Source organism: Petaurus breviceps, unplaced genomic scaffold, assembly GCF_028583685.1.
Source record: "Petaurus breviceps papuanus isolate PSGF00001 unplaced genomic scaffold, PetGlider_PUasm1.0 91133, whole genome shotgun sequence".
In the NCBI taxonomy this organism is placed as follows: Eukaryota; Metazoa; Chordata; class Mammalia; order Diprotodontia; family Petauridae; genus Petaurus; species Petaurus breviceps.
Window position 1 is genome coordinate 15,272,352 of NW_027187419.1, and position 25,527 is coordinate 15,297,878.

At 36.6% G+C, this 25,527-nt stretch overlaps 1 protein-coding gene across 7 annotated transcripts in view; it reads right to left on the reverse strand.

Moving 5' to 3' along the window:
- GRIA4 (glutamate ionotropic receptor AMPA type subunit 4) overlaps positions 1–25,527 on the reverse strand; it is a 484,847-nt gene that overhangs the window by 87,829 nt on the left and 371,491 nt on the right. For all 7 annotated transcript variants that reach the window (XM_069079653.1, XM_069079654.1, XM_069079659.1 and 4 more), the window contains 3 exons: positions 24,016–24,174; positions 15,711–15,878; positions 11,380–11,484 (listed from right to left, as the gene is read on the reverse strand). In XM_069079653.1, coding sequence (XP_068935754.1) covers positions 11,380–11,484; positions 15,711–15,878; positions 24,016–24,174 — 432 coding nt within the window. The remainder of the gene's footprint in view (positions 1–11,379; positions 11,485–15,710; positions 15,879–24,015; positions 24,175–25,527) is intronic.

Here is a 25,527-nt window from a genome sequence, read left to right on the forward strand (position 1 = left end):
GTCTTCTTCCCCCAAATTACTTTGTACTTACTCTGTATATATTTTCATAACATGGGTTAGTGGATAGAAAGTCAATGTTAGGAAGACCTGGGCCCAAATCTACTTCTGATATTTACTGGCTGTGTGAAAAAGAACAAGTCAATTAACCTCTCAGTACACCAGGAAACTTTGTAACACTAACTTACAAGAGTAGGTGCTAATTTGGAACTTTGCCCAAAGGGCTATAAAATTTTGCATTCCCTTTGATCTAGCAATACTGTGACCAGGCATATATCCTAAAGAGATAAAAAAAGAGAGAAAGGACTTATATGTACAAAAATATTTATAGCAGCTCTTTTAGTTGTGGCAAAGAATTAAAATTGAGGGGATGTCCATCAATTGGGGAATGGATGAATAAATTGTTGTATATGATTGCAGTGGAATATTATTGTGCTCTAAGAAATGACAAGCAGGATGATTTCAAAAAACCTGGGAAGACTTACATGAACTGATACAAAGTTAGTGGGCAGAGCCAGGAGAACATTGTAGACAGTTAACAGCAACATTATACATTGAAGAATTGTGAATGATTTAGCTATTCACAATGCAATACAATGATGCACAACAATCCCAAAGGACTCATGATAAAAACTGCTATCTGCCTCCAGAGAAAGAACTGATATCTAAATACAGACTAAAGCATAGTATGTCTTTCTTTCTTTTCTTTCTCTCTCTCTTTCTTTCTCCTACCTTCCTTCCTTTCTGATATTTTTGCACAAAATAATATGGAAATGTTTAACATGATTGCACATGCATAACCTATATCAGATTTATTACCCTCTCAGGGAAGGGGACGCAAGGGAGGAATGAATAAAATTTGGAACTCTAAAAAAAAAAAAAGAATGTTAAAATTGTTTTTACATGCAATTGGGAAAAATAAAATATTATTAAAAAGAGTAGGTGCTAATCTGCATTGGTAAGAGACAGTTCCCTATTCCACTGAAATCTAAAAAAAAATCATTTAAATTTTGTATATAGTTAGAATATAAACTGCTTGAGGTCTTGGACTGTTTTTTTTTTCTTTTTGTATTACTACTTCCAAGAACAGTTCCAGGTACATAGTAGATAACAAATGTTTGTAGAATTGAAATACATTCTGAATGATTAGACATTGCCCAATCCCTTACACATCCTGATTTCTACTCCAGTAATGAAGGTAACTGGATCCCCCTGTCCAATGGCTCTAAACTTCATCCTAGAATAGGTTCAGGTACAACAGGGCCCCAAAACAGGAAAATTTCAGAGTCCTCTGCATATGTGTCTGCACATTTTCTGATAGAGATCTCGACAAATTATAGATAAACTGTTCAATAGTAAAATGTCAAGGAAAAGTGGTGAATAATTTGAGGGTGACCACTGAATGAGAAGAGTTTTCAATTTCTAATTTTGATCCTCTTAACAACCTGTAAGGTAAGTGTGACAAAGTATTATCCCCATTTTACAAATGAGGAAACTGAGCCTGAGGGAAGTTAAATGACTTGATTGGAGTCATACACTATTAAATGTCTGAGGTAGCATTCAAAACCTGCCTTCCCAATTCCAAGTCTAGTTCTCTACCTACTACTTCTCGTTACTTATGTTCCCTTTTCAGAATCTCCTAGGATGTAGATGTATTGTACTGGATTCAGCACCAATATTCATTTTATACTTGTCCTCCTAGAGAAAAATCATTAATTCATACAAAATACTATATCCTGCTCATTCATTGATACTCCCTCCTGTTCTCCTATTGAATTTGTCATAAATCAATTGGTTCAGAAATAGTGAATTATACTTTTTGAAAAGGTGCATTTTAAAATCCATAAATAACAGCCAGTTACTTTACTAATCAGAGGGGGGTTTTCCTCTTCACAATTGGCATCCGTTTCCTCTGGTGCCGATCTATTAATATTTTCCCCAGGAACATTTCCCTGAATATTGAAGGTACCAAAGACTCAAAGCTGAAGTGGATGCCTATCTTTTATTCAACATCTCACTTATTTTGTTTCTAAAGTGCTGTGTTGTACAGAGTTAGTCTCATGTTCTCCAGCTGAAGGGACCTGCTAGTACCATTTTGGTACTGATAAATTTGAATGGAGAGTGCCCAGAGTATCTTTGGTTAATAGCATCTTGCCAGAATGAGAGACAAACCCTCCCTGACCCTAATCCAGTGAAGAGGACAAAAAAATAACATCTTTTATAAGAGGAGGTAAGATTCAAAGGAAACATTGCTTGGAAAATCCTTTCAAGTGGTAGCCCCTAACAGGTTTATATTCAGTGCCTATTACTCATATTTTCCTGAGTTGATTGATGTGATTATGACAGCTTGCTTCTCTAATAAATATATGAATCTGCTCTACCAGTTTGGAATTAGTATTTTGTTCTATCAGTTGTGGGGGTACTGTTTTTCCCAATAAGCTTCTAAAGCATTACAGAAGCAAAGGAGAGCCCTACAAGAATGTCAGAAACAGGTACTATGACCTATACAAACACCAGAGTAATAAAAACAACAATAATAAAGAACTCACTATTATATTGCTATTTAAAGTCTGAAAGGCATTTTCCTTCTATTAACCCAGTGAGATAGGTGCAATATAAAGGATGCACAGATTTGTTTATTTTTGTTCTGGACGTGTGATAGCTCTGCATAGGTACCTCCTAGTGTGGAAACCCATCCACTTATCTACAACTTTTTCATAATTTATCGATTTTAAGAGATGCTTGAGGCATTGAGCTTGTTCAAGTTAAGTCAACAAGTATTTATTAGGCTCCTATTATGTGCTAGGTGCTGTGCTAAGCATTGGGAATGCAGAGAGTCAAAAAGCAGTTCTTGCTATCAAAGAATGCAAGCATGTGTACAAACAAGAAAAATATAACAAAATTGGAGATAATCTCAAAGGAAAGGCATTGGATTAATGTAATAATGAGACTTCTTGCAGACAGTAGGATTTTAGCTGGGACCTGAAGCAAATCAAGGAAGTTAGGAAGCAAGGATGAAGAGAGAAAGAATTCCAGATATGGGGACAACCGGTAAAAATTCAGGAAATGTGAGATAGAATGTCTTTTGCAAGGAAGCTAGTGTTGCTGGATTACAGGGCTCCTGGAGGGAAGTGAGGTATAAGAAGCCTGGAAAAATAGGAAGGGTGTAGTTTGTGAAGGGCTTTAAATGTGAGAGGATTTCATGTTTGATCCTTGAGGTAATAGGGAGCCTCCGGAATTTATCAAATAGTCAGGGTGACATGCTAAGACCTATCTAGGGTTAAGAAAGTAATTATTAGAGGCAGGGCTTAAATGTTGGACTTTCTGATTCTAAAGCCCCTAGGCTGTATTGCACTGAACTGTTTATCTTACATTTGTGTGATGTTATTTGTGTGTGTGTGTGTGTGTGTGTGTGTGTGTGTGTGTGTAGGTGTGTATATATGGGCAGCAAGGTAGTATAGTGGATAGAGCATTGGGCCTGGCATCAGGAAGATCTAAATTCAAATTTGACCTTAATTACATACTAGCTGTGTGACCATGAGCAAGTCATTTATCTACTATTTGCTTCAGTTTCCTTATCTGTAAAATGTGGATAATAATGCTATCTGCCTACATGGGTTTTAGTGAGGATCAAATGAGATAAGAATTATAAAGAAGTTAGCACATAATAGGTAGATTATAAATGTTAGGGATGATGATGATGGTAGAAGGCAAGTTGGTGGTACTGTGGATTGAGTGCTGGGCCTGGAGTTAAGAAGATCTGAATTCAAATCCAGTCCCAAACACTGATCAGCTGTATGATCTTGGACAACTCACTTAACGTTTGTTTGTCTCAGTTTCTTCAATTGTACAATGGGAATAACAATAGCACTTACCTCACAGAGTTGTTATAAAGATAAAATTAGAAAACATTTTTAAAATAAAAGTGCTTAAGACAGTGTCTGGAGTATAGGAGCGACTCCTTTCCCAGGTTGTAGTTACAGAGCAGAAAATCTTCTTTAATATGTATTGTGATGCTTATGGCTTGTTTCTGGTTTGAGAATGAATATCAATTTAGCAACTTGTTGATGTATAGCTGTCCATGTGAATCATTTAAAAAAAAATCTGATATTTGTTCAGTAATATTGTGTACAACCTGATTTAATGGCATTTCTGCCTTTTAGACCATTCTCTTTCTACTAGTCCTTGGAGGAAAACTGTCAGTCATTTCCTGACAGCTATTTCTTGGGTAAGTCCACTATCCAGATAATAGGATTTTGTGATGGTGACTACATTGTAAATGTGGGGTGCCATTCAGATGTGGTTTCATCACTGATGAAGTTCTTACAATATTCACATCCTGATACAAAAGCAATTACTCTCCATGAATGAGCTTCTATCACTGGAGAGCATTAGAAGTAATGTTTGTTTTTTTTTTCTAGAAATATCCTGTAATGTTAACGGAATAGGAAGATCTTCCCCACCCATTGATAGGCCTATGTGATCAGCTCTGAGCTCTGGCCCAGCTCACAGCTGTGATACAGTCTGAGTCACATGAAGCCTGGGTCACATGGAGCCCAATGAGTTGGAGTAGCTTGCCCAATTGAGCAGAGAGTGAGACTGAAACAAACAGCAGGCAAGGCAGAGCAGAGAGTGGAGGGAGGAACTTAGCTAAGGAGAACTTGTTTGTGGGGAGGTCTGAAAGAAAGAATGCTTAAGATGTCAGTGCTCTCTGGATTAGCGATGAGTTTCTTGCTAAATCTTACTTCCAGTATCCTAATAGTGGTGCTCCAAATAAATATTTTGGTTTTGCCTTTGAGGAAGAGAGTTTATTATATTTTGCCAGTCTACCCTGGAAATGCACATACATATTCATAGCAGCTGCTACGGGTATCACATTGACTTTATTATATTATATACATATTAAAATATATTATATACATATTATATTATATATATTGACTTTACACACCCCCAAATGTTGGCAAGAATTTGGTATTTTCTATTTAAAAATGACCTCTGGGGGGGGCGGCCAGGTAGCACAGCGAGTAAGAGCACTGGCTCCAGTGTTGAGAAGACCTGGAGATTGAATCCCGGGCTCAGACACTTAGCACCCACCCAGAAACACCTGGCTGTGTAACCTTGAGCAAGTTACTTAACCCCAATTGCTTAAAAAAATGGCCTCTGGGGATCCATTTTTATTCTATGGAAGCACATTTCTGAAGGGCAGTTAATTAAAATAAGGAAACACACACCTGATACTTTCTCCTGTTAAGCCAGGATCCCTCAAGACAACAAGGAAAGTTCAGGGGCCCTCCATATGTGTGCCTCTACATATTTTCACAGTCAGCTTGCTTGGTTATAGAGAAACTTAAATAACTGGGCTGGAGAACCATGGGAGACCAGAAATACGGGCATCATTGCAAGAGAAGAAAGTGGACTTAGAATCTATGTCAGTATTGAAGGGGAGGCCTAGAAACATGTATAACTTGCCTGGAGGACCACCTTCGAAGATTGCCTACCTCCATTAAACCTGGGACCATGAAAATGGGTGAAAAGTGACTTCAGAAATCTTCATTTCTTTTCTTCCTCCAACAGAGGGGAATGTAAGCAAGTATATACGCAAAAAAGCCTAGGATTAAACTGCTAGGGCCATTACACTTCCTCCTATCTTTCTGGGGCTCTGGGAAATTCTTAATCCCCTCTGGAGTCTAGGCAGGTCCTCTGGAGGTCTGTTATGATTCACAATTGCCCTCAGAAGTTTATTCCTTTTCTAGATTAGCTTCAAATTTGAATCCTAAGCAGATCTTGGAATCAATTCATTGTCTGTATGCCCTTTGACACAGAGCCAGAGTAGGTCTCTACCATTTCTCCTTGTGTCCTCGGAACTCAAGAAAATTCAGCAGTTCTTAAGAGCTGGGCTACAGAAATACCTATTTGGCTTAATTAGATTCTCAATCAATTTCCATGGAAAAGAAAGTCAGACAAACTGATGGGTTGTCTCTAAGATCTGCTTTCAAAGATAGCTCCCATGTCAGCAAATTTTCAATTTGTAAGAATGATTGCTCACTTTTCAGACATATTGCCCAGTCTCACCACAACTGCATTTCTTAAGGTAGCTCATTTTTAAAGTTTAATATTCCTGACAGAATGCCCAAGTTGGTAGTTGCTATAGAAATGCAGAGACAGATAGGTCTACCCTATTTCATACTTCATATTTCTTTCAAGATATGTATATTAATGCCATTTGACTGTGAAGATCTACTGTGTATCACTTCCCCAACTTACTCTGTAACCTCTTCCTCTCAGGCTTCAAGTTCTATTAAAATCACACTTCAATATTCCAGGAAATAATTCTTTTCAGGAAACCCTATTGGACTTTGTTGTTATTTATTACCATCTCTCTCTTCCATTACTGATTCTCTTTTCTATCCAGTCCCATTTAACTTTGGGTTTGCTGCATAAAATTTATAATTGTCTTTTCAGTTCAAGATTGTACTGTTGGCAGTATGACTCTTTATATGGGAATGAAAAGTCAGAGTGACCTGCTGTTCCTTCCTGCCCAAGGTATATGTTGTTTCAAGTTTCTTGGTTGATTTTTTTTCTTTCCAGGGCCTACTGCTTTCACTCTTTTTGCCCCACAAATGGAATAATATCTTAAAAAAACAACTGGACATTGTATTTATGACTACAGATTAATCTGTCTTCTGATATTGTTGTCAAAGTCACTACATGAGGTTGCTTGAAGAATCTTAATCTTTTTTTATATGCTATCACATTTTTCCTTCCCATCCTTCCTGCCTTCTTTCTGACTGTGGTGTGTGTTTTCAGACCTATTTTGTATGTTTGAATGGTCTGCTGTCATGCTAAATTAATTTGCCACAATATAATAACTTGGGTCTTCTATCATGAATATTGAAATTTTAAAAAGAGGTAACTTAGGAAATGTAGTAATGGTATTTAGGATAATATGTCTAAAAACTAGAGGAATAATAAGCAGTTGTGGTACCTATGGCAATTCATGTGGAGATGTAGAAATCAGAATGCAGCAAAGTCCTTATTAGGGATACTTCCTCTATTGAGGATTTAGGAGGGTTTTCCTTAATTTTCCTTTTATTTTACTCAATGCTAAGCTCAGTGGTTTCTAAATAGCAAAAAGAGTATGAATGTTATGAATGCCCTCTGAATTTTGGCAGCTTAAAGCAAAGCCTGTGGCACTCAGTTCTAGCTCTAGCTGCTATGAAGTCATTCATACCATCATGTGTCAGACTCCAGCCAACCAAACTCTGATGCAATAAATAGCCTGATTAGGTAAATCTCATGACTTTACTCCTTTGCTACTGGATATTCAGTGTGTTATAAAAATAATCATTGAATTTTTGAAATCTTACAGCTCACCTAGTCCAACGACATCATTTTCCAGATGAGAAAACTTAGGCCTAGAGATATTAAATAACATTATCCAAATCCTAAGTACAAGAGCCATGTTCAACCTCTAATTTTTTGACATTATATTAAGTGTCCCTTCCACTGGTCAGTAACCAGGTAGAGACTAGAACTCTGGTTTCCTGACACTTAGTCAAGTATCTTTTTTGAGGCATTTAATAAATTGGGTACGCTGCTTGTGGTACCTTCAAGTATTAAGCACATAGCAAAAAAATTGAACAAAAAAATTCCATAGACCTTTAGCTTAGTCTGCAAGAGACACTATGTTGACATCACACTTAGTCAGCTACTTTTTCCAATCACATGCTAGTCTTGCTATGGCTTTTTATTTTGTCTGTCAGTGAATAATGTCTGGGTATTGCTGAGTTAGCAGCCTCTAGGGATTACTTTTAGTTCTGTTTCTTTAGTGATATCTTTAGCTATGTATAAGGTGTCTAAAGGAAAGGCAGAAATACAAACTCAGTCTTCTTCAGTCTAATTGCCAGTGAGTGGCTCTCTGCTGACTTTACAAAGCCACCCTTAACATCTTGCTTGTCTTCTATACTTTTAAGAACATAGTCATAAGAAAGCAAAAGATGCTGGATGCCACTCAGAAAGACTTATGATTATAGTCTCATTCTGTTATACTGGAAAAAATCTCAGAAGACAAGAAGCATAGTCTAAAACTTGGTCCCCAAGTTTGACAATATATAAATAATAGATAAAATAGATAAAGCCTCTATTAAATGTAACTTCCAACTGACTAAAATTTGAGGGCACTCAGAGAGAAAAAAAAATGATAAGAACATAAACTCATATCAGGGATTTTTTTTAAAAGAACCATCATGGAAGAACCTGAGCCAATTCAGAGGGAAGTCTTTTATCATTTCAATTTTACAATCCTATATATAATATCACATTTGATATACATAATACTGATGCTTAGAACATATACTAATCCATAAAAGAATTAAGATGGCATTTTCATTTAACTTCTCAGGGGCTGTTTCTTCATCTTTTAAGTAAGAAAGTTGGAGGAGACAATCTCTGATCAGCTCTAACTATATGATCCTATGTTCACTGTGCTACAATGATTATGGCAGGAAAACATATTAATATATCTTTCAAATATTTTTGGAGCTTTTCAACATGCTTAGTACAATGTCTAGATACCTTAGGTACTTAATAATTCTTGTTCATTGGATGGTTTTCAACAGAGATGAAAGAAAAAATCAGGGGACACTCTATGAATTGCAAAAGTCAACTCAATAGAATGCTCCCTTTGGTCTTTCCTGTGAAGTATTGACATATTAAACTAAAACAGGTTAATTTACAGTACCACGTAAAACTCCTTGGGTGCTTTTACATGAGCTATCATCAATCATGGTCCCATGTAATAACCTAGAACACTGAAAAACCTGTTCTTCTATTCAAACTTTTCTATTCCTATCGCATTGGTATCAAACAAATAGAAGGTGGCCACTAAATGTCACATAAGGATCTCTGTGTGCCATATACCAACTTAGAAAACCACATGTTAACATTAACTACGCTTGTTGTATTTTTTTTTAAGCAATCGGGGTTCAGTAACTTGCTCAAGGTTACACGGCCAGTTATTTCTGAGTGTGGTGCTGAGTATCTGAGCCCAGATTTGATCCAGGTCATCCTGACACTGGAGCCGGTGCTCTTACTCGCTGAGCCACCTGGCTGCCCCTAAGCAATTGGGGTTAAGTAACTTGCTCAAGGTTACACGGCCAGGTGTTTCTGGGTGGGTGCTAAGTGTCTGAGCCCAGGATTCGATCTCCAGGTCTTCTCAACACTGGAGCCAGTGCTCTTACTCGCTGTGCTACCTGGCCGCCCCATGCTTGTTGTATTTTTATTTATTTTGTCAAATATTTTTCAATTACATTTTAATCCCAATCATATTCTAACTTTAACATTGAGGACTATTATGGTTGGAGGCAGTATGCTTGATACCTACATATTAGAGCACAGTACTACTTGTGGTTCTAAAAGTTCTCAAAATGTCACACTTATAATGTTGTTCTAATTGGCACATGAGAGTATTTTGATTTTGGTAAGCAAGAGAATGAGAAACTTGGAAAGAAAGATATCTCTGAGTCAGAAAGATCATTCAAACCCTACTTCTGCTACATACTATTTGTGTGATCCAGGGATAGTCACTGAATCTATTGGCTTCTCAGGAAGCTTGTCAAGTATGTAAGGTGCAAATAAAATGGCTAATTTGTGTTATTGGAGGAAGTTGCTTACCAGGAGTTTTTACATTAATGAAACCACAGATCTAATAAAAAAAAGCCAATATTTATCTCTGTCGCTGTATCTTTTTCAAATTATAAGATCTTTCAAGGACTATGTTCCCTGAGGATATGAACTGTTTTTCATTTTTTCTTCTTTGTGTCTCTGAGCCTGGCACAGTGTTAGGCATATGGTAGTTGCTTAGTACATGCTTACAGAACTGAAATTGAGTTCACATAGAATAGAATGTATTTTTTTTTTTTAGTTTCTTAATTCATTTGGAGGTGATGATGTTAATAATGTTGATTGTTCTTCTACAAAACTTTGAACTTACAAAAATGGTTTATTACAATAATGCCTAATGAAATCAGTCACATAAGAAAATGCTTTATTGTGTGGTACTCACCATAGAGGACTGTTGAAATCACTGGTGACTTTGATGCAATTCTCTGGAGTTAAAAGCTTCCTGGACTACTTACTATTGGAAATGCTTGGTCCTATTCTTGTTACCCCATTTGAATCTTTAGAATTTTAACTTCTACTGGTCCCCTCCCTTTTCAACATGCCTATTCTTGTGTCCCTTTACAACACTTTATGCTCATAACACTCATCAGACTGGTAGGGCAAGTACACAATCTGATGGCTCAAAAAGAAACATCTACTTAGAACCACTTGTATATTTACAATCTGGGGAATTTGCACAGCTTTAAGGAAAAATATGACTAATGCAACATATATACTAAGTGGCAATTAGCAACACATTTTCTTCCCAATGCCAGTATTAGAACAATTCTTGTTAATCAAAATATTCAGTTTTTGATTTTTTATTTATATGTAGTTATTTATAAGGCATGCCTTTAGTAAAGGTTTCCCACCTAAAATATTTAAAAGCCCCTAAGTAGAAGACCCTGGAAGAAGTAATACAACATATAACTTCTAATTACTTCACTGATATCTGTCTACCTCAATACCCAATAATCTGGAACCATCCTAGCATATTTAAAAGGGAGATAATTATCATTTTACATTTTTACAGCAACTTCATATGTGAATGTTCATATTCATAAACATATAGGTACTCCCCTCATGTACACTATGTTTCCATCTTCATAGTTAGACTTATTTAGCATCATTCTTTTCTCCAAATTTTTCAACCTCATCCTTACCTGTTTCTTTTTATTAAAAAAGGCATAATTAAGTTTCTATGGGCAATATACAGAATAATGGTTCTATTCCACTTACACTGGAACATCTGTCATAGAATTTAAAAATAATCCATAGACTTAAGAGTTGAAATTGGTCTTACATATCACAAATTCAAATTTTTGTCCAGATACTCATTCTTATCTACAGAATTACCAAAGTTGTTTTCTATCTTTGTTAGGGAACTTATTGAAGTAGCACATTCTACTTTGGATACCTTGTAATTTTTAGGAAGTTTTTTTTACTTATTTTTAATTGGAATCTGCTTGCTTTCCTTTTACTTCCACCTAGTTCTGCCTTCCAGGGCTAAAAGCCACAATTCCCTGACTTCTTTATGACTAAAAGGTTGAAGACCACTACTATGCTAAAACAATGAAATTAATATCAGAAGATTTCATAAAAGCATGATTGCATGTAAGTTTCACAAAGAAAAGAGAGTTTGAATAGAATATTTTTTAGAAATGGAAATATGCAATTTGTGACCAAAAAAGTACAAACTCTTCATTGTTCAAAGCACACCTTTCTGGGTCCTGTGCTCTTCAGTTCAAATACATCCATTGTGTAGTTTACTCTTCGTCCATAATGGTCAAATTGAACATTTCCTGTCAACCCTTGAATTCGAACCTATGAATCAAAGGAAAAGAAGACAAAACAAAACCATAGATATACTCATGTATCAGGGAGTCATCACTGCTCAACAGTAATACTGAAATTACCAAGTATAATTGAACTGACTGGTGGGTATGATCTGAAACAGTAATGCCAAACTTCATGAACTTGTACTTTTGTTATATATCTGTGAAGTTTAACACATTTAAAAGTCTTAACAAAGTTTCATTTGCTCTTTCAATTTTTTTTCCTTTTGTACTTATATGATTCTTCCTTATCACTACTCTCATATAAAGTCAGAAAAAGAGTTTTGCTTGTAATTTACTGCATAATGTCAGCCATTTATCTACCAACAACCTGGATTAACTAATTCTAACACATCTTTTGTGTCCTGTTATGACCCTCATCACTAATTTTAAAACTTTAAAACTCCAATAATCAAAGAATAATTTAAATATAATTTTCTTTGAAATTTAGCTTCTAAATTAAAAAAAACACATTCAAGGTAAGTTTACTCCAATTTTCCTTTTATTCTGTTTTTTTAAATTTAAATGCTTTATTAACTGCTGATTTAAATCATTCGTTTCCGCCAGATTTTGAGTTACAGATTTTCTCCCCGTTTTTCCCCCACCCATCCCCCCAAAACAGCAGTCCCACAGGATATCCCCACCTCCAATCTGCTCTCTCCCATATTTTCTCCCATACCCATTTCAACTTTTCCAGTGGATCTCTATGCCTCAGTGCCTGTATATCTTTTTTCTTAATTACATGTAAGATGGTATTAATAATAGTATGTATACACACACACACACACACACACATATATATATATATATTTGAATATTTGATTTTAAAACTTTCAATTCCAGATTCATTCCCTTCCCCCCCTGCCACCCACCCCCACTGGGGGGACAAGCAGTTCAGTATAGGTTGTACATGTGTGGCTAATGCAAAACAATAACATAGTAGATGTATTGTAAAAGACTGACTATATTTCCCTCCCTCCTATCCCACCTCACACTTGTTCTATTCTCTACTTTGATCCTGTCCCTTTTCAAAAGTGGGTGCTTCCAACTTCCCTCCCCCCCAGCCTGCCCTCCCTTCCATCATCCCCCCTCACATCCCCTTCCCCCCCTATTCTCCTGGAGGGTGAGATCCCCTATTTAGTGTGTATTTCCCTCCCTTCTCAAGCCAGACAAAATAGGAATAAGGTTGACCTATTCCCTTTTGCCTTCCTATTCTTCCCCTCCATTGTAACCATTTTCCCTTGCCTCTTCTGTATGAGATAGTTTGCCCCACTCTGTCTCTCCCCATCTCCTCTCATTATATTCCTCTCACCTCTTAATTTCACCTTTTAAGTATCATCCCTTCCTGTTAAATTGGTCCCGTGCCCTCTATCTATGTATACCTGTAAACGTATATACACACATTCACATATGTATTCATATGCCCGCATACCCTCATATAAAGACATACATATATATATATTTCTAATCCCTTCAACTACTGAGAAAAGTTTCATAGGTTACAATTATTGTTTTTTCCATGTAGGAATGTTAATAGTTCAACTTTGGCCAGGTGGCTCAGCGAGCAAGAGCACCAGCTCCAGTGCCGGGACGACCCTGATCAAATCTGGGCCCAGACACTCAGCACCACACCCAGAAACAATAACTGGCCATGCAACCCCGAACAAGCCACTCAACCACGATTGCTTCAAAAAAAATATAGTTCAACTTTGATAAGTTCCTTATGATTTCTTTTCCCTGTTTACCTTCTCATGCTTCTCTTGCTTCTTGTATCTGAATGTCAAATTTTCTATTCAACTCTGGTTTTGTCAGCAAGAATGCTTGAAAGTCCTGTATTCCACTGAATGACCATATTTTCCCCTGAAACATGATACTCAGTTTTGCTGGGTAGGTGACTCTTGGTTTTAATCCCAGCTCCCTTGACCTCCAGAATATCACATTCCAGGCCCTTCGATCCCTCAGTGTAGAAGCTGCCAGATCCTGGGTTATCCTGATTGTGTTTCCACAATATTCAAATTGTTTCTTCCTGGCTGCTTGTAATATTCTCTCCTTAATCTGGGAATTCCGGAACCTGACTATAATATTCCTAGGAGTTTTCTTTTTGGGATCTTTTTCAGGAGGTGATCAGTGGATTCTTTCAACCTCTGTTTTGCCCTCTCGTTCTAAAACATCAGGGCAGTTTTCTTTGAGAACTTCCTGGAGGATGCTTTCCAGGCTCTTACTTTGGTCATGGCTCTCAGGCAGTCCAATAATTTTAAAATTATCTCTCCTGGATCTATTTTCCAGGTCAGTGGTTTTTCCCATGAGATATTTCACATTGCCTTCTATTCTTTCATTTGTTTGGATCTGTTTAACAGCATCTTGATTTCTCATAAAGTCATTAGCTTCCATTTGCTCCAATCTAATTCTGAAGCAATGATTCTCCTCAGTGAGCTTTTGAGATTCCTTTTCCATCTGGCAAATTCGACTTTTTAAGGCATTCTTCTCCTCATTGCCTTTTTGAGCCTCCTTTGCCATTTGAGTCAGTCTGTTTTTTAAGGTATTATTTTCTTCAGTCAGGTTGTTGACTCTCATTTCATAGTTTTCTTGCATTGTTCTCATTTCTCTTCCCAATTTTTCCTCCACTTCTCTTATCTGCTTCTTAAGGTCCTCTATGGCCTGTAACCAGCTTGTATTTTCCTTTGAAGCTTTTGGTGCAGGAGTTCTGACTTCACTGTTTTCCTCCTGTTCCATGCCTTGCTCCTTCTTATCCCCAAAATAGGAGTGTAACATTGGAATCTTCTGTCTGCTTTGTTTCCTTTGCCTGCTCATTTTGCCACTCAATGATTTGACTTTTGGGCTTTTTGCCACAGTAGGACTCTGCCACCAGACAGGGGAGTTTTCATCCCAAAAACTGGGGTTTTCTCAGCTGCTGGAGGTATTAGATGGGTGCCCTCTCTGAGGTCTCCACATGCTCTGGCAAGCTGGACACCCTCCCCAGGACCTCCACCCTAGACTGCAATCCAGATCCAAGCAGGTTAAAGCAAGAGCGATGACCCCTCAGACTGGTGCTTGGTCCCCCTACACTCTGCAGGCCAGGAGCTGAAGCTGCCACGTGGCACTGGCAGGCTGTGCTGGAGTCTCAGCAGTTTCTCGCTCCGGGGGTAAAAGCCACGCACTCCCACTTCCTAGGTCCCAAAGTCCAGACTGCACTGGCCTCTCACCTTGTCCTTTGCATCTATGTATTGATAAATCTGGAAACGGCCACAGCTGCTGCTGATCTGGAGTCTCTCTGGCAGGCGACTGGTCAGGCCCGCCCTGGGGCTAAAGCCTCGGCGTGGGCTGGGCTCGGCTCCCAGAGCGCTGCGCTGGCCGATTCCTGCCAGCCTGCCGGGCTGTCCTCAGTGGGAGGTTAGTTTCTCTGTGTCATTTTGTGGGTTCTGCAGCTCCAAAGTTTGTTTAGAGTCCCCTTTTTACATGGATTGGGGAGGGTGGAAGCCAGAGCGGGGGAAGGTCATGCTTCTCCTCCGCCATCTTGGCTCCGCCCTTATGAGTCTTTATCCTAACAGAGTTTACATTCTACTAAGAAGTAGAGCAGTCCAAAAAATGCAATGGAGTACCTGGAACTTGTCGCCCGCCTCTCTGCGCCTGACTCTGCCTCTTCGGAAGGGGAGGGGGGGAAGAGGGGGAGCGGAGGAGGGTAGGGGCCAGAACCCGCTCCAGCCGCTACCGCGACCACCTCCACTCCAGAGAAATCGCGTCCGTGTCCGCGCCGCCGCCCGCCGCGAGCGCCCTATTCTGTTTTCTTAATAAGCACTTTTGTTATTAAATTTTCAGAGAATTGCAAATATATTTCATTCTCATAAAATTTTTTTAAAAAGCAAGGCATATTAAATCTGATTTTAAAATGTAAGAAACTTGACCCAAGGTTACATTATACTTCAGACCTAGTTAAGAATTACATTTTAATGTATGTGTGGCCCATTTCACTGTTTTGGCATTCTCTTTTATTTGGAAAATTTATCAAAAAACTCTTACTGAACTGTATTAAAGGGGAGTTGATCATATATATATATATATATATATATATATATATATATATATATACAAATATATATGTACATATATATATGTATGCATGCATGCTTTACATGTTGATATATACCCCAATGTCTTCCTGGAACAATGTGGAGCAAGAAATGGGAATAAAATATGATTTACAAAATTGCAGTTTACCTGTTTGAGTGTCCTTTCCATATCAATTCCCTGGCCCCAGGGTGCAGCAGGATTCGCCAGACAATCTCCAGCATTCCCTCTCCTTGAAATGTCAATTTTCTGTCGTCTAAGATTACGAAAAGTTTCTGCCATCACAAGCACCCCATCATATGTCAGAGCTGATGTGTACTAACCAAAGGAAAATAATTATAACCTTATTAAAATCTATGTCACAAAAAAGCTGGAAAGTTTTTGACGGCTTCATTACATGAAGTATTATGTCCTCCATATCTAAAATTCAGTTATACAACCGATGAAACACTGATTCTGACTCACATTTATATTAGAGGTAAAATACATGTAATTTTCTGTTTTCAAACTTTATTAGCTAAGTCATAAGACAATACTTACCACTACTCTAAGAATATTGTTTCATATAGGTTTCTATTAGATTCTTAATGTTATATATTTAAATCACTGAAATACAGCCAGTTCTGAGAATATAAATATCTCTTCATAATCTGAATAATAGAATGAAATGCTAAGCTACTAAAGAAAGCAGAGAAACATGACAGATTCAGAACTAGCTGCCCTTTTAAAATTATCTTTCCTGTTTGATATATTTTGGGTATTAGCAAAAACAGTACTCAGATTTATTAAATTGATATTTATTTGAATAAAATCTAGGATGACAACTGGGAAAGTTAAGTTGGAGAAAATTTTGTCAGAAGCAAGTTATAGCTAAAATTTTGGCAAGATTTCATTTAGGAATAGAAAGTCTGACTTGGAAAATAAAGATCTGGGCACCACTCTATGTCACTGAGGTATCTAACAGTTAGATCAGTGAGTTTTTGTATATATCAACTGTGTAGGGACAGAAAGGCTGTCACTTTTCCAAGGTCATATGATAAGGTTTGGCTGTAGCTGAGAATCAAAGTCCAAACCAATTGCTTTCCAGTATTCTGTTATAATAATCATTACTCAATCTTTCCCTTAAGGACAAACCTCAGTAGACAGGAAGAAGGTAATGGAAAGTAAGTAAACAAAAAAAAACCACTGAGTTAAATTGAAAGTAGAAAAGAGCAAAGGAGAACTTTTAGTGAGAATGTATTTTTTTTTTACCAGCGATTTTATCAGCATAGTTCTCTATAAGAAACTTGTATCAATTCATATCTTTACCTTTTCTATAACTGATAATGTTAGAACATTACCTGGGGATACTGAGAGGTTAATTGGCTTGTCTAAGATGACACAGCCAGTATTTCACAGAGGTAGCACTTGAATTCATGTATTCTGACTCCAAGGCCATCTCTCTATCCTCTAATCTCCATTCCCTCTAATTAATGGATTCCAAATGTAATGGGATGGAATAATCTTTGAAAAGCTGACCAATACTGCCAACATATTATGTTTAGAACTTGTTTGCTTTTAACTCTATGGAATTTAGAAAACAAACATAATTAAAGAAGTCCTGGAGTATTTTTTGGTATAAAAGGAAAGGAAGAAGGTAAAGGTGGAATTATTTTTGCTTTGATATTTGCAAATAAGGGAAAGAAAAACATGAAATTTTATAGGGAGAAGGAAACCTTGGAAAATGACCATAACTCAGTAGCAGTCAATTTATTATAACAACAATAATAACAATAATAATGAAAATTAATGAAGACAACAACCCAGTTTTATAGTTTTTCAAGGTTACAAAGCTCTTTCCTCACAACCATTCTGCAAGGTAGATAGTAGAATTATTAGAGTTAGAGATTGGGTTGTGATTTCTTTAGTGTAAACAATTGTCAGATGAAAAAAAAACTTCCTTTATTAATACTAGTTGGAACCTTCTCTGCAACTTATAAAACAGTTGCTATAATACTACAAGGATATGTTATATATTGGGGAAGTATAATCATTATGTCAGAGGCAGAATTTGAATTCAGGTCTTTCTGGCTACAAGGTCAGCTCTTTGTATTATGCTACCTCTCTATACTTTACAAATAGATCAGAGATACTGAGTGAGTTGGCCATAATCATACAGTTAGTAAATTATCTGAAGTAGGATTGCAGGTCTCACCAATCCAAAGGTAACTATCATACCATAGTGCCTCTCATCCTAAGAAAAATTTATTATCTCTAAGGTTCCTTCCAGCTCTAAATCTCTTATTTCATTATAAAAAGGAATGAACAAAACATGAGTACAATAAGGAAATATTCTTCAAGAAAGAGATTTGAGGGAAAAAAGAGTAAATTTGAGGAACTATTTAAAAAGCCTCTGTAAAAGAATTTTAAATATTAAAGTAGATAATAAGATTTCTTAGTTGTTTGTTAATGAAAATGATACTAATATGTGGAAACATCCATTTGCTATAGCCCTACTGTAATGCCTCATAGTGGTATAAAAGTGATTCTGGGTTCCTAAAGGCAGGTTCTGCAAAGTTGGAAAACTTTCAGGTAGGGACCTAGTTAGAGATGACTATTTATCTGTGTGTCTAAGAGATTGCCTAAGTTTAGAGGGGCCCTTGACCAGGGTGATGATCACTTTTTGGTCACAGAAACTCTGTGTCTCTTTTTGTGTTTCTCTTGGTCTCTGCCTATCTGGTTCTGTCTCTCCACTTTTCCCTGTCTCTGTCTACTTATCTTCCTGTCAAATGTCAAAATACACCTTATAGACAAAGTTAGGGGGAAGCAGAGATCAACATGGTTTGAAAAAATGGTGAGGAAATAATGTCAGCTTAATATTGTAGATAAAAATCAAGCATCAGGCAAGAATGCATAAAAATGTATGTGGCACTCAGGAAATATGTAGTATCCACTGCATAAACTAGATTTTAATTAAAGGGGTATGTACTTCTCAAAGTTTCACTAGTAAAGAAAGTACAGCAAGGTGGTGCAGCAGATAGAGTTTTGAACCTGGAGTCAGTAAGATAAGTTCAAATCTAGCATCAGACACATATTAGCTTGTTGGACTCTAGGCATCTGTCAGTCTCTGTTTCCTAATTTGCAAAATGAGGATAATGATAGCATATATCTCCCAAGGTTGTTGAAGAGAAAATGCAAAGTTCTGCAAACCTTAAAGTTCTATACAAATGCTAGCTTTTATTATTGTCATCCTTTAAGAAGGGTTTAAAGATCTCATATGGGGATTGGAGAGCAGCCACCAAGATGAGTAATGTACTGGGGGAAAAGACATAAGGTAGGGTTGGAGGTATTGGAATTATTCCTCACGGGGAAAGGAAAGTTGGGAGTTTTCTATGCTTTACTAACACTCCTTCAGGTATATAAAGAGCTCTTACATGTGGGATGGGAAACAGCTTTGCTCTGTAATAAGAAGAGCAAGAAAGCTTAAATACCAGTTTGGTGATGGAAGGGATTGTTAACCATCATAATAGGCTACACAATGTGGTTATAGATTCTATTTTTTCCCATTTTTTTTTTAGCATGCAGGAAATTTCAGTTTGTATTAGATGATTTAAGTGTACTCTTGCCTAAACATAAATTAATTAGATGACTTCTGAAGGTTCCTTCCATGCTCAATTTAATTTTTATCAGCTTGTTCAGGCTTACATGATTTCCATTTCATAACTTAAAAAAAAACTGATGTGAGGTATAACCGAGTGACCCACTACTGAAATTTAGATAGCTGAGAGAGGTTAGAATGCTTTCCATTATTTCAGTACCTAAGACAGTCATGGAGTATTGAGATTACTTTGATAACCAGTCCTGTGTTGATAGTGGCAAAATATTGAAGCTTTCCTCCTTGTGGCAGCCATGAAGAGGGTTACTATATGATTCAGAGTTCAGTTTATGGACAAGTACTGGGATTTCCTACTCTGGACATTCCTCTTTAGAAACCCTAAAATTGAGGGGTTTAGAATCCAGCCACCTATCAGATAAGGAAATACTTGATCCTAGAACCTTGCCTCATAGGAAGATGAAGGGAACTTCCTGGGCATGATCTACTTTATGTCTTTCCTCTCTAGCAACTCCAAGGTTTAGAGTCCCAGATCGCAACTTTCTATCAAGAGAAGGGCAGTTCCTGGTCAGAGCAAGGTTCTTTGGAGAGAGAAGAGTATCGAGTACATGACTCCTAAAGTTGGAAGTGTGGCAGGGGACTTAAAGCCATGATTCAGAGGAGTAAGGGTGCTGATTTTTTACTCCGTTATAACTGTGAGTTATTTGGATGATGTGACTCTGTTTGGAAGGGGTGTGCCTGTCGAGCAACACCAGTTGTTTCCTTTATAAGGTGGATCCAGATCCTCAGAGTAGTACCATTAGTATGGATCACCATTTGATTCTTTGTGGTGTGAAAATGGGACTAATTAGAATGCTAGAATATCATCTGCCTAATCAATCCCGATTTCATTTCACAATTCTGATTTCATTTCTTTTTCAAAAGGGGAATTCAAACCACAGGATGCCATTAGGAATGTGTAGAACTTTAAGATGATGGCAAAAATGGGACTTCCTGGAGAAGTCACAAGATTGTAAAATAATGGATTTTGAGGTATAATGGACTTTAGGGGCCAGTCCAACACTGCTTTTGGAGGTAAGGGTCATGAAGCTCAGGGAGATCAGAATTTGTTCAGGATTATAGAGCTATTAAATATCAGAGACAGTTCTTGAACCTAGGTCTCTCTGACTCTAAATCTAAACACTGTCTACTATGGCTTGCAAGTAAACATTGTTTAATTCCCTGTACTTGTATCTCTAACACTTAGCACAGTGTATGGCACATATTAGGCACTTAAATTCTTGTTGATAAACTGATTGAAGATTATGCCAATGGGGAATAAGCTTTGGCAAGCTCAGTTTCCACAACGATGGGAAGGCTTTGCTTTTGTCCTGTCAACAATGTCTATTTCCCACATACCAATCTAACTAGAGCCTGAAAGTTACAGCATCAAAAGGTTGGCTACTTGGTGATGAATTTGTTGATAGAAACTAAGAAAAAATACAGAACAGCCTTAAGTTCCATGTGCTTCACTTAGGCTTAAGACGTGGCAGAAAGGGGAACATAGACTTCTGGGAATCACACAATTTTTAGACTATTTACAAACATTAACTTAGTTGTTAGTACACTAAATGTGAAATCCTTTTTCAATAATGAAGAAAAGCACATACTTCTTGAGGAATGAATCACTTAAATCTTATCATTTTTTTTCCTATTTGCAGGGGGAAGGCATGGAAATTGGGGTTAAGTGACTTGTCCAAGGTCATATGGCTAAGGAAGTGTTAAGTGTCTGAGGCTGGATTTGAACTCAGGTCCTCCTGACTCCAGGGCTGGTGCTCTATTCACTGCACCAGCTATAAACCCCCAAACTTGTCATTCTTGCTTTAAATGAAACAAAAAGATAACAAATTTGCAGCTACAGGAGACGTGACTTATTTAGAGGCAAACAAATGATTATGGACTCTTCTCACAGAAGCAAAAAGAAAATTTGGTTTTGTCATTCAACTGAAGTCAAAGAAACATCATTTAATGAGTGTCATAATATATTTCAGTGCTTGTAGACATTTTTAGAGAGTAATCCTTGAAAAAAATGGAGGGGTTGGGGAGGAGACTATAACTACAGATGAGTAAATTTGACATTGATTTCTGAAAACATTAGTACATATCATTAAAGGGAGGGTTTAGAAAAGTAAGCTGTGATCACATAGGGATAATGTGGCCTTATTAAGAACAGGTCATCCTCTCCATCCCCAAACAAAAACAAAAAACTCAGAGCAATTCTTGCCAGATAACTTAATTTTTGTGTGTGTGTGTATGTGACAATTTGACAATGTTCCTAGTTATATACCAGGGAGAATTTGTAAATAGAGTTTAACTAGATTTTAGTAAAGCATTGCCAAATTCTCTCAAACTATTTTTGTGGACAAGATGGAGAGATGTGGGTTAGATAATAGTACAGAAATATGGATTTAGAATTAAATGAATCATCAAACCCAAAGAGCAGTCATTATGGAAAATTATATTTAAAAATTTTTTTTTCCTTTTGAAAAGGAGGTTTTAATGACAACAATGATGATAATAACTTATGTTCGTGGTTACAAAATATTTTCATATAACTCTTCTCTCTTTTAAAATAAATCAGTGTTTTGTTAGAAAACTGCATTGAACATGAATATAACTATCAGTAGTTGTTAAATTAATCATTTTGATACATAGAGTATCATATTACTTTTTTAGTCACTCCATGCAAATTCTCATATGGCTTGCTTATCTATTCATTCTTATTCACTTTTCCTTATATAAACATACTTAGTGGATGCTTCATTCCTTTTTTTTTTGTTTTCTTTGCTTTTTGGAGGGCAATTAGGGTTAAGTGACTTGCTCAAGGTCACATGACTAGTTTTTGTGTTAAGTGTCTGAGGCCAAATTTGAACTCAGGTCCTCCTGACTCCAGGGCCAGTGCTTTATTCACTGTGCCACCTAGCCACCCCAATGCTCCATTCTTTGATTTTTTAAAGTTATATTATTTTAAAAGTACCTTTTTAGATATTTTTGTATTTCTTATACTTTTTGTCTTAATTATATTTCATTACATGGTTTCATTGATATACCATAAGTTATTTAATTATCTCCCTATTTGGGGGCATGTAGATTGCTTTCAGTGTTTTTGCAATTGAATATAATATTTTTCTGTGAAAAAATTAAATATCTAGAGCTTTTTCCTTGCTTTATTTTTTCTAAAATAATCTCACCATCAGCAGCATTATTGGGTCAAAGTTATGATATTTTTTGGTAATTTTACTGTGTGTTATCAGATTGCTCCCAGTTTCCCTCAGATTTGCAATTCAACTAACACTGAATAAAGGGATTATTTTTCCATGAGCCCATCAACACTGAATTTCATTGGTTTTAATAATTTTATTTTTGCCATTTTGGAGGGTTTGAGGTGGTTATCAATTGCTTATGGGTTATTTTGATTCTGTAAAAAGTTTTCTGCATTTGTTTATGGACTCTTTTGTGTATGTTTACATAAAATCTATCCTGTGCCTGATAAACATATTGTTACATTTAGTGCTTGTAGAATCTGGGGATGGGGTAGGAAAAGGAGAAATTCTTACCTACATATTCAGAGACCTAGTTATGAGCTATATTTGGAAATATCCCCAGACTAAATTCTGGGTGGATGAAAAGTGAGTCAGAGTGAAATTTGTGGTCTGCCCCTGAGATTGGAACTGATCTATATAATCACAGAGTTTGGGGGCCCTGGGTTTAAGTGCTGCTCTTATGTTGAGTAAAAACTTCCTTCCCTGTAACTTTTTCCCATTGGTACAAGTTTTGTCCTCTTGAACTACATATAACAAGTCAGATAACTATTCCACAAGACAGCACTTCTAATATTTGAAGACAGCTGTTGTATTTCCCCAGTTATTTCTTTTCTGGAGAATTTGAATCAGGTCATAACATTTTTCAGGAAGGAATTGATGCTCATGATTGGCAATTCTTCAACCCACTGGATATAAATTGGTATAAAACCTGAATGATATGTCTTAAAAATAAAGCACCCAAATTATTCCTGTAAATTAGATACATAAACTGAGGCATGATAGTCTTTTTGTGTATCATATTTCTACTGACTTCTCAATTTTATTTTCTGTTACTTGTAAATAAATTGCACAATAAGAAGATGGGTTTTTTGAGAAGAGAAAATTCATTGAAGATTTTAGCACTGAAATTATTTAACTGAAAACAACTTGAAGAGCACAAATCACACCCAATTGTGCAACTATTAGATCGGTAAAAGGAAGTATTTATTTTCAGAGCAAATAATTTTGATGGTAAACTATTGAGTATTAGAGTGTTGCAAATCAAGAGGAATGAGACACCCTAGGGATAATCACAGCTCAGAAGTTAAATCCATGGCCAAGAATTTAATTTTTCTTTGGCATAATAATACCTATGTCACATTCATCATGGAGTTGTTGTGTGGATCAAATGGGATAATACATGTAAAGTGCTTTGTAAACCTTAAATCACTCCATAAAACAAGCAATTTTTATTACTGACACTATTATCTACTCTAATTCCCTAATTTTATAGATGAGGAAAGTGATGCCTAGAGAGGTGAAATGATAGAACCAGTATGAGAACTCAGTTTTCTTGACCGCCCAGGAATCCTGAGTCAAATTTCTAATAGAGTATTATAAGCTTAAATTTAGAAATCAGCGTATTATATAATGCCATTTAGGTAGCAAAATATTATTTATCTTCAGTGCATGGAGTTATCAGAAAAAAAGGATATTTGAAGTATTACCAGTCCAATTGTATTCAGTTATTTTTGTTATAAACAGAAAATGCATCAACAGTATAAATACTAAAAGCCCATACCTTGGGAGGTGTTTCTGATCCTGGGTACTCTCTTTGATCTAGTTTTTTCCAGCGCTGCATGAGCTTGGTCACCATGGGTGTATTAAAATCTACTAACTGGAATCCTGTCACATTGGCTCCTCCGTGCATAAACCTCTCAAGAGAAATATCCTTGAATCCCTAAAAAAATCAATTTGACACTTAAAAGTTCTTCTAAGCTTCATGGCTGTTAGCTTTAACAGTCAATATCAATATCTAAGGAGATGTTTAATGCAAGCAGTGGTAAAAATAAGTATGAAAAATCTAATCCAGTTCATTCTAAGGAAATTGACATTTAGATTCAAATGCAAGATTATGAAGATTATGAATTCAATTCACTTCAACTCAATTCAGCTCAAACTATTTGCAAAGTGCTTTTTAAGTAGCAAAGGCTACTGAGTATAGAATAGAAATTGAGACATTGTTTAGTCTCAAAGGAGCTTACCTTCTTATTAGAGGAGAAATAAAAGAAATAGGAGAGAAGAATAAACAGAATTTTGTCTCGGATGCTAAAATTTAAAGAGCTAGTACTGATAGCACTTTGTAGTTCTCCATAGACAGAAATAATTGAACTTAGCACGTGGTTAGCACAAATGATTAGTTAATATAGAAAGCTAGCAGAAGAATTGTGTCCTCCTGACAAGTACAATACAGGTACCTTGCCTCCCTGTGCCTACTCCCATTTTCCTTTCAAGGATGCTCTAATCAGTGAGTTAGTCAACAAATTTATTAAATACTTGCTATGTGCCAGGATCTATGTTAAGTAGACCACAACAACAAATAATCCCTGTTTTCAAGGAGTTCACATTTTAACAGAAAGAAAATAAGTACTAGGTTTGTACACCATATATACAGAATAGATGGAAGGTCAACTGAAAAGGAAGACATTAGCAGCTGGGTGAAAAGTTTTTCTAAAGAAGATAGCATTTGAGTTAAATCTTGAAGTCAAATATGCTAATACAGAGGCAAAGGGTCAGAGTATTTCAAGCACAGAAAAGAGCCAATACAACAGCTTGGAGAGAGAAAATGGAATGCCATGTTAGAGGAAATGGAAGAAGGACAATGTAGCTGAATCGAAGTGTGCATGTCAGAGGAGTTAAGTGTAAGAAGACTGGAGATATCATGAAGGTTATGAAGAGCTTTAAATGGCAACTATATGTCTGACTCTGAACACAAAAGGAAGTTAATGGACTTCATTGAGCAAGGGAGTGACATTGTGGGACCTCCATAGTAGCAGTCTCTAGGTACTAGAGATTGGTGTGCACAGGCCCAGAAAGCTATGGAAAGTAATAGAGAGGTGTGCCTCCCTCTTAACTGATTTTTCCTTGAGGGCATATTTTATGCCACCTATCTTGGGATCAAAAGGTGCTAGTTATAGTTAACATATGTAAAAATGGAAGAAGAGTACAAGGTATACTATAATTAAGTGTCAAAAATATACTGGAGAGAATTGGAATAGGGCATTAGAAAAGACAGATCTTAATATGGTTACAT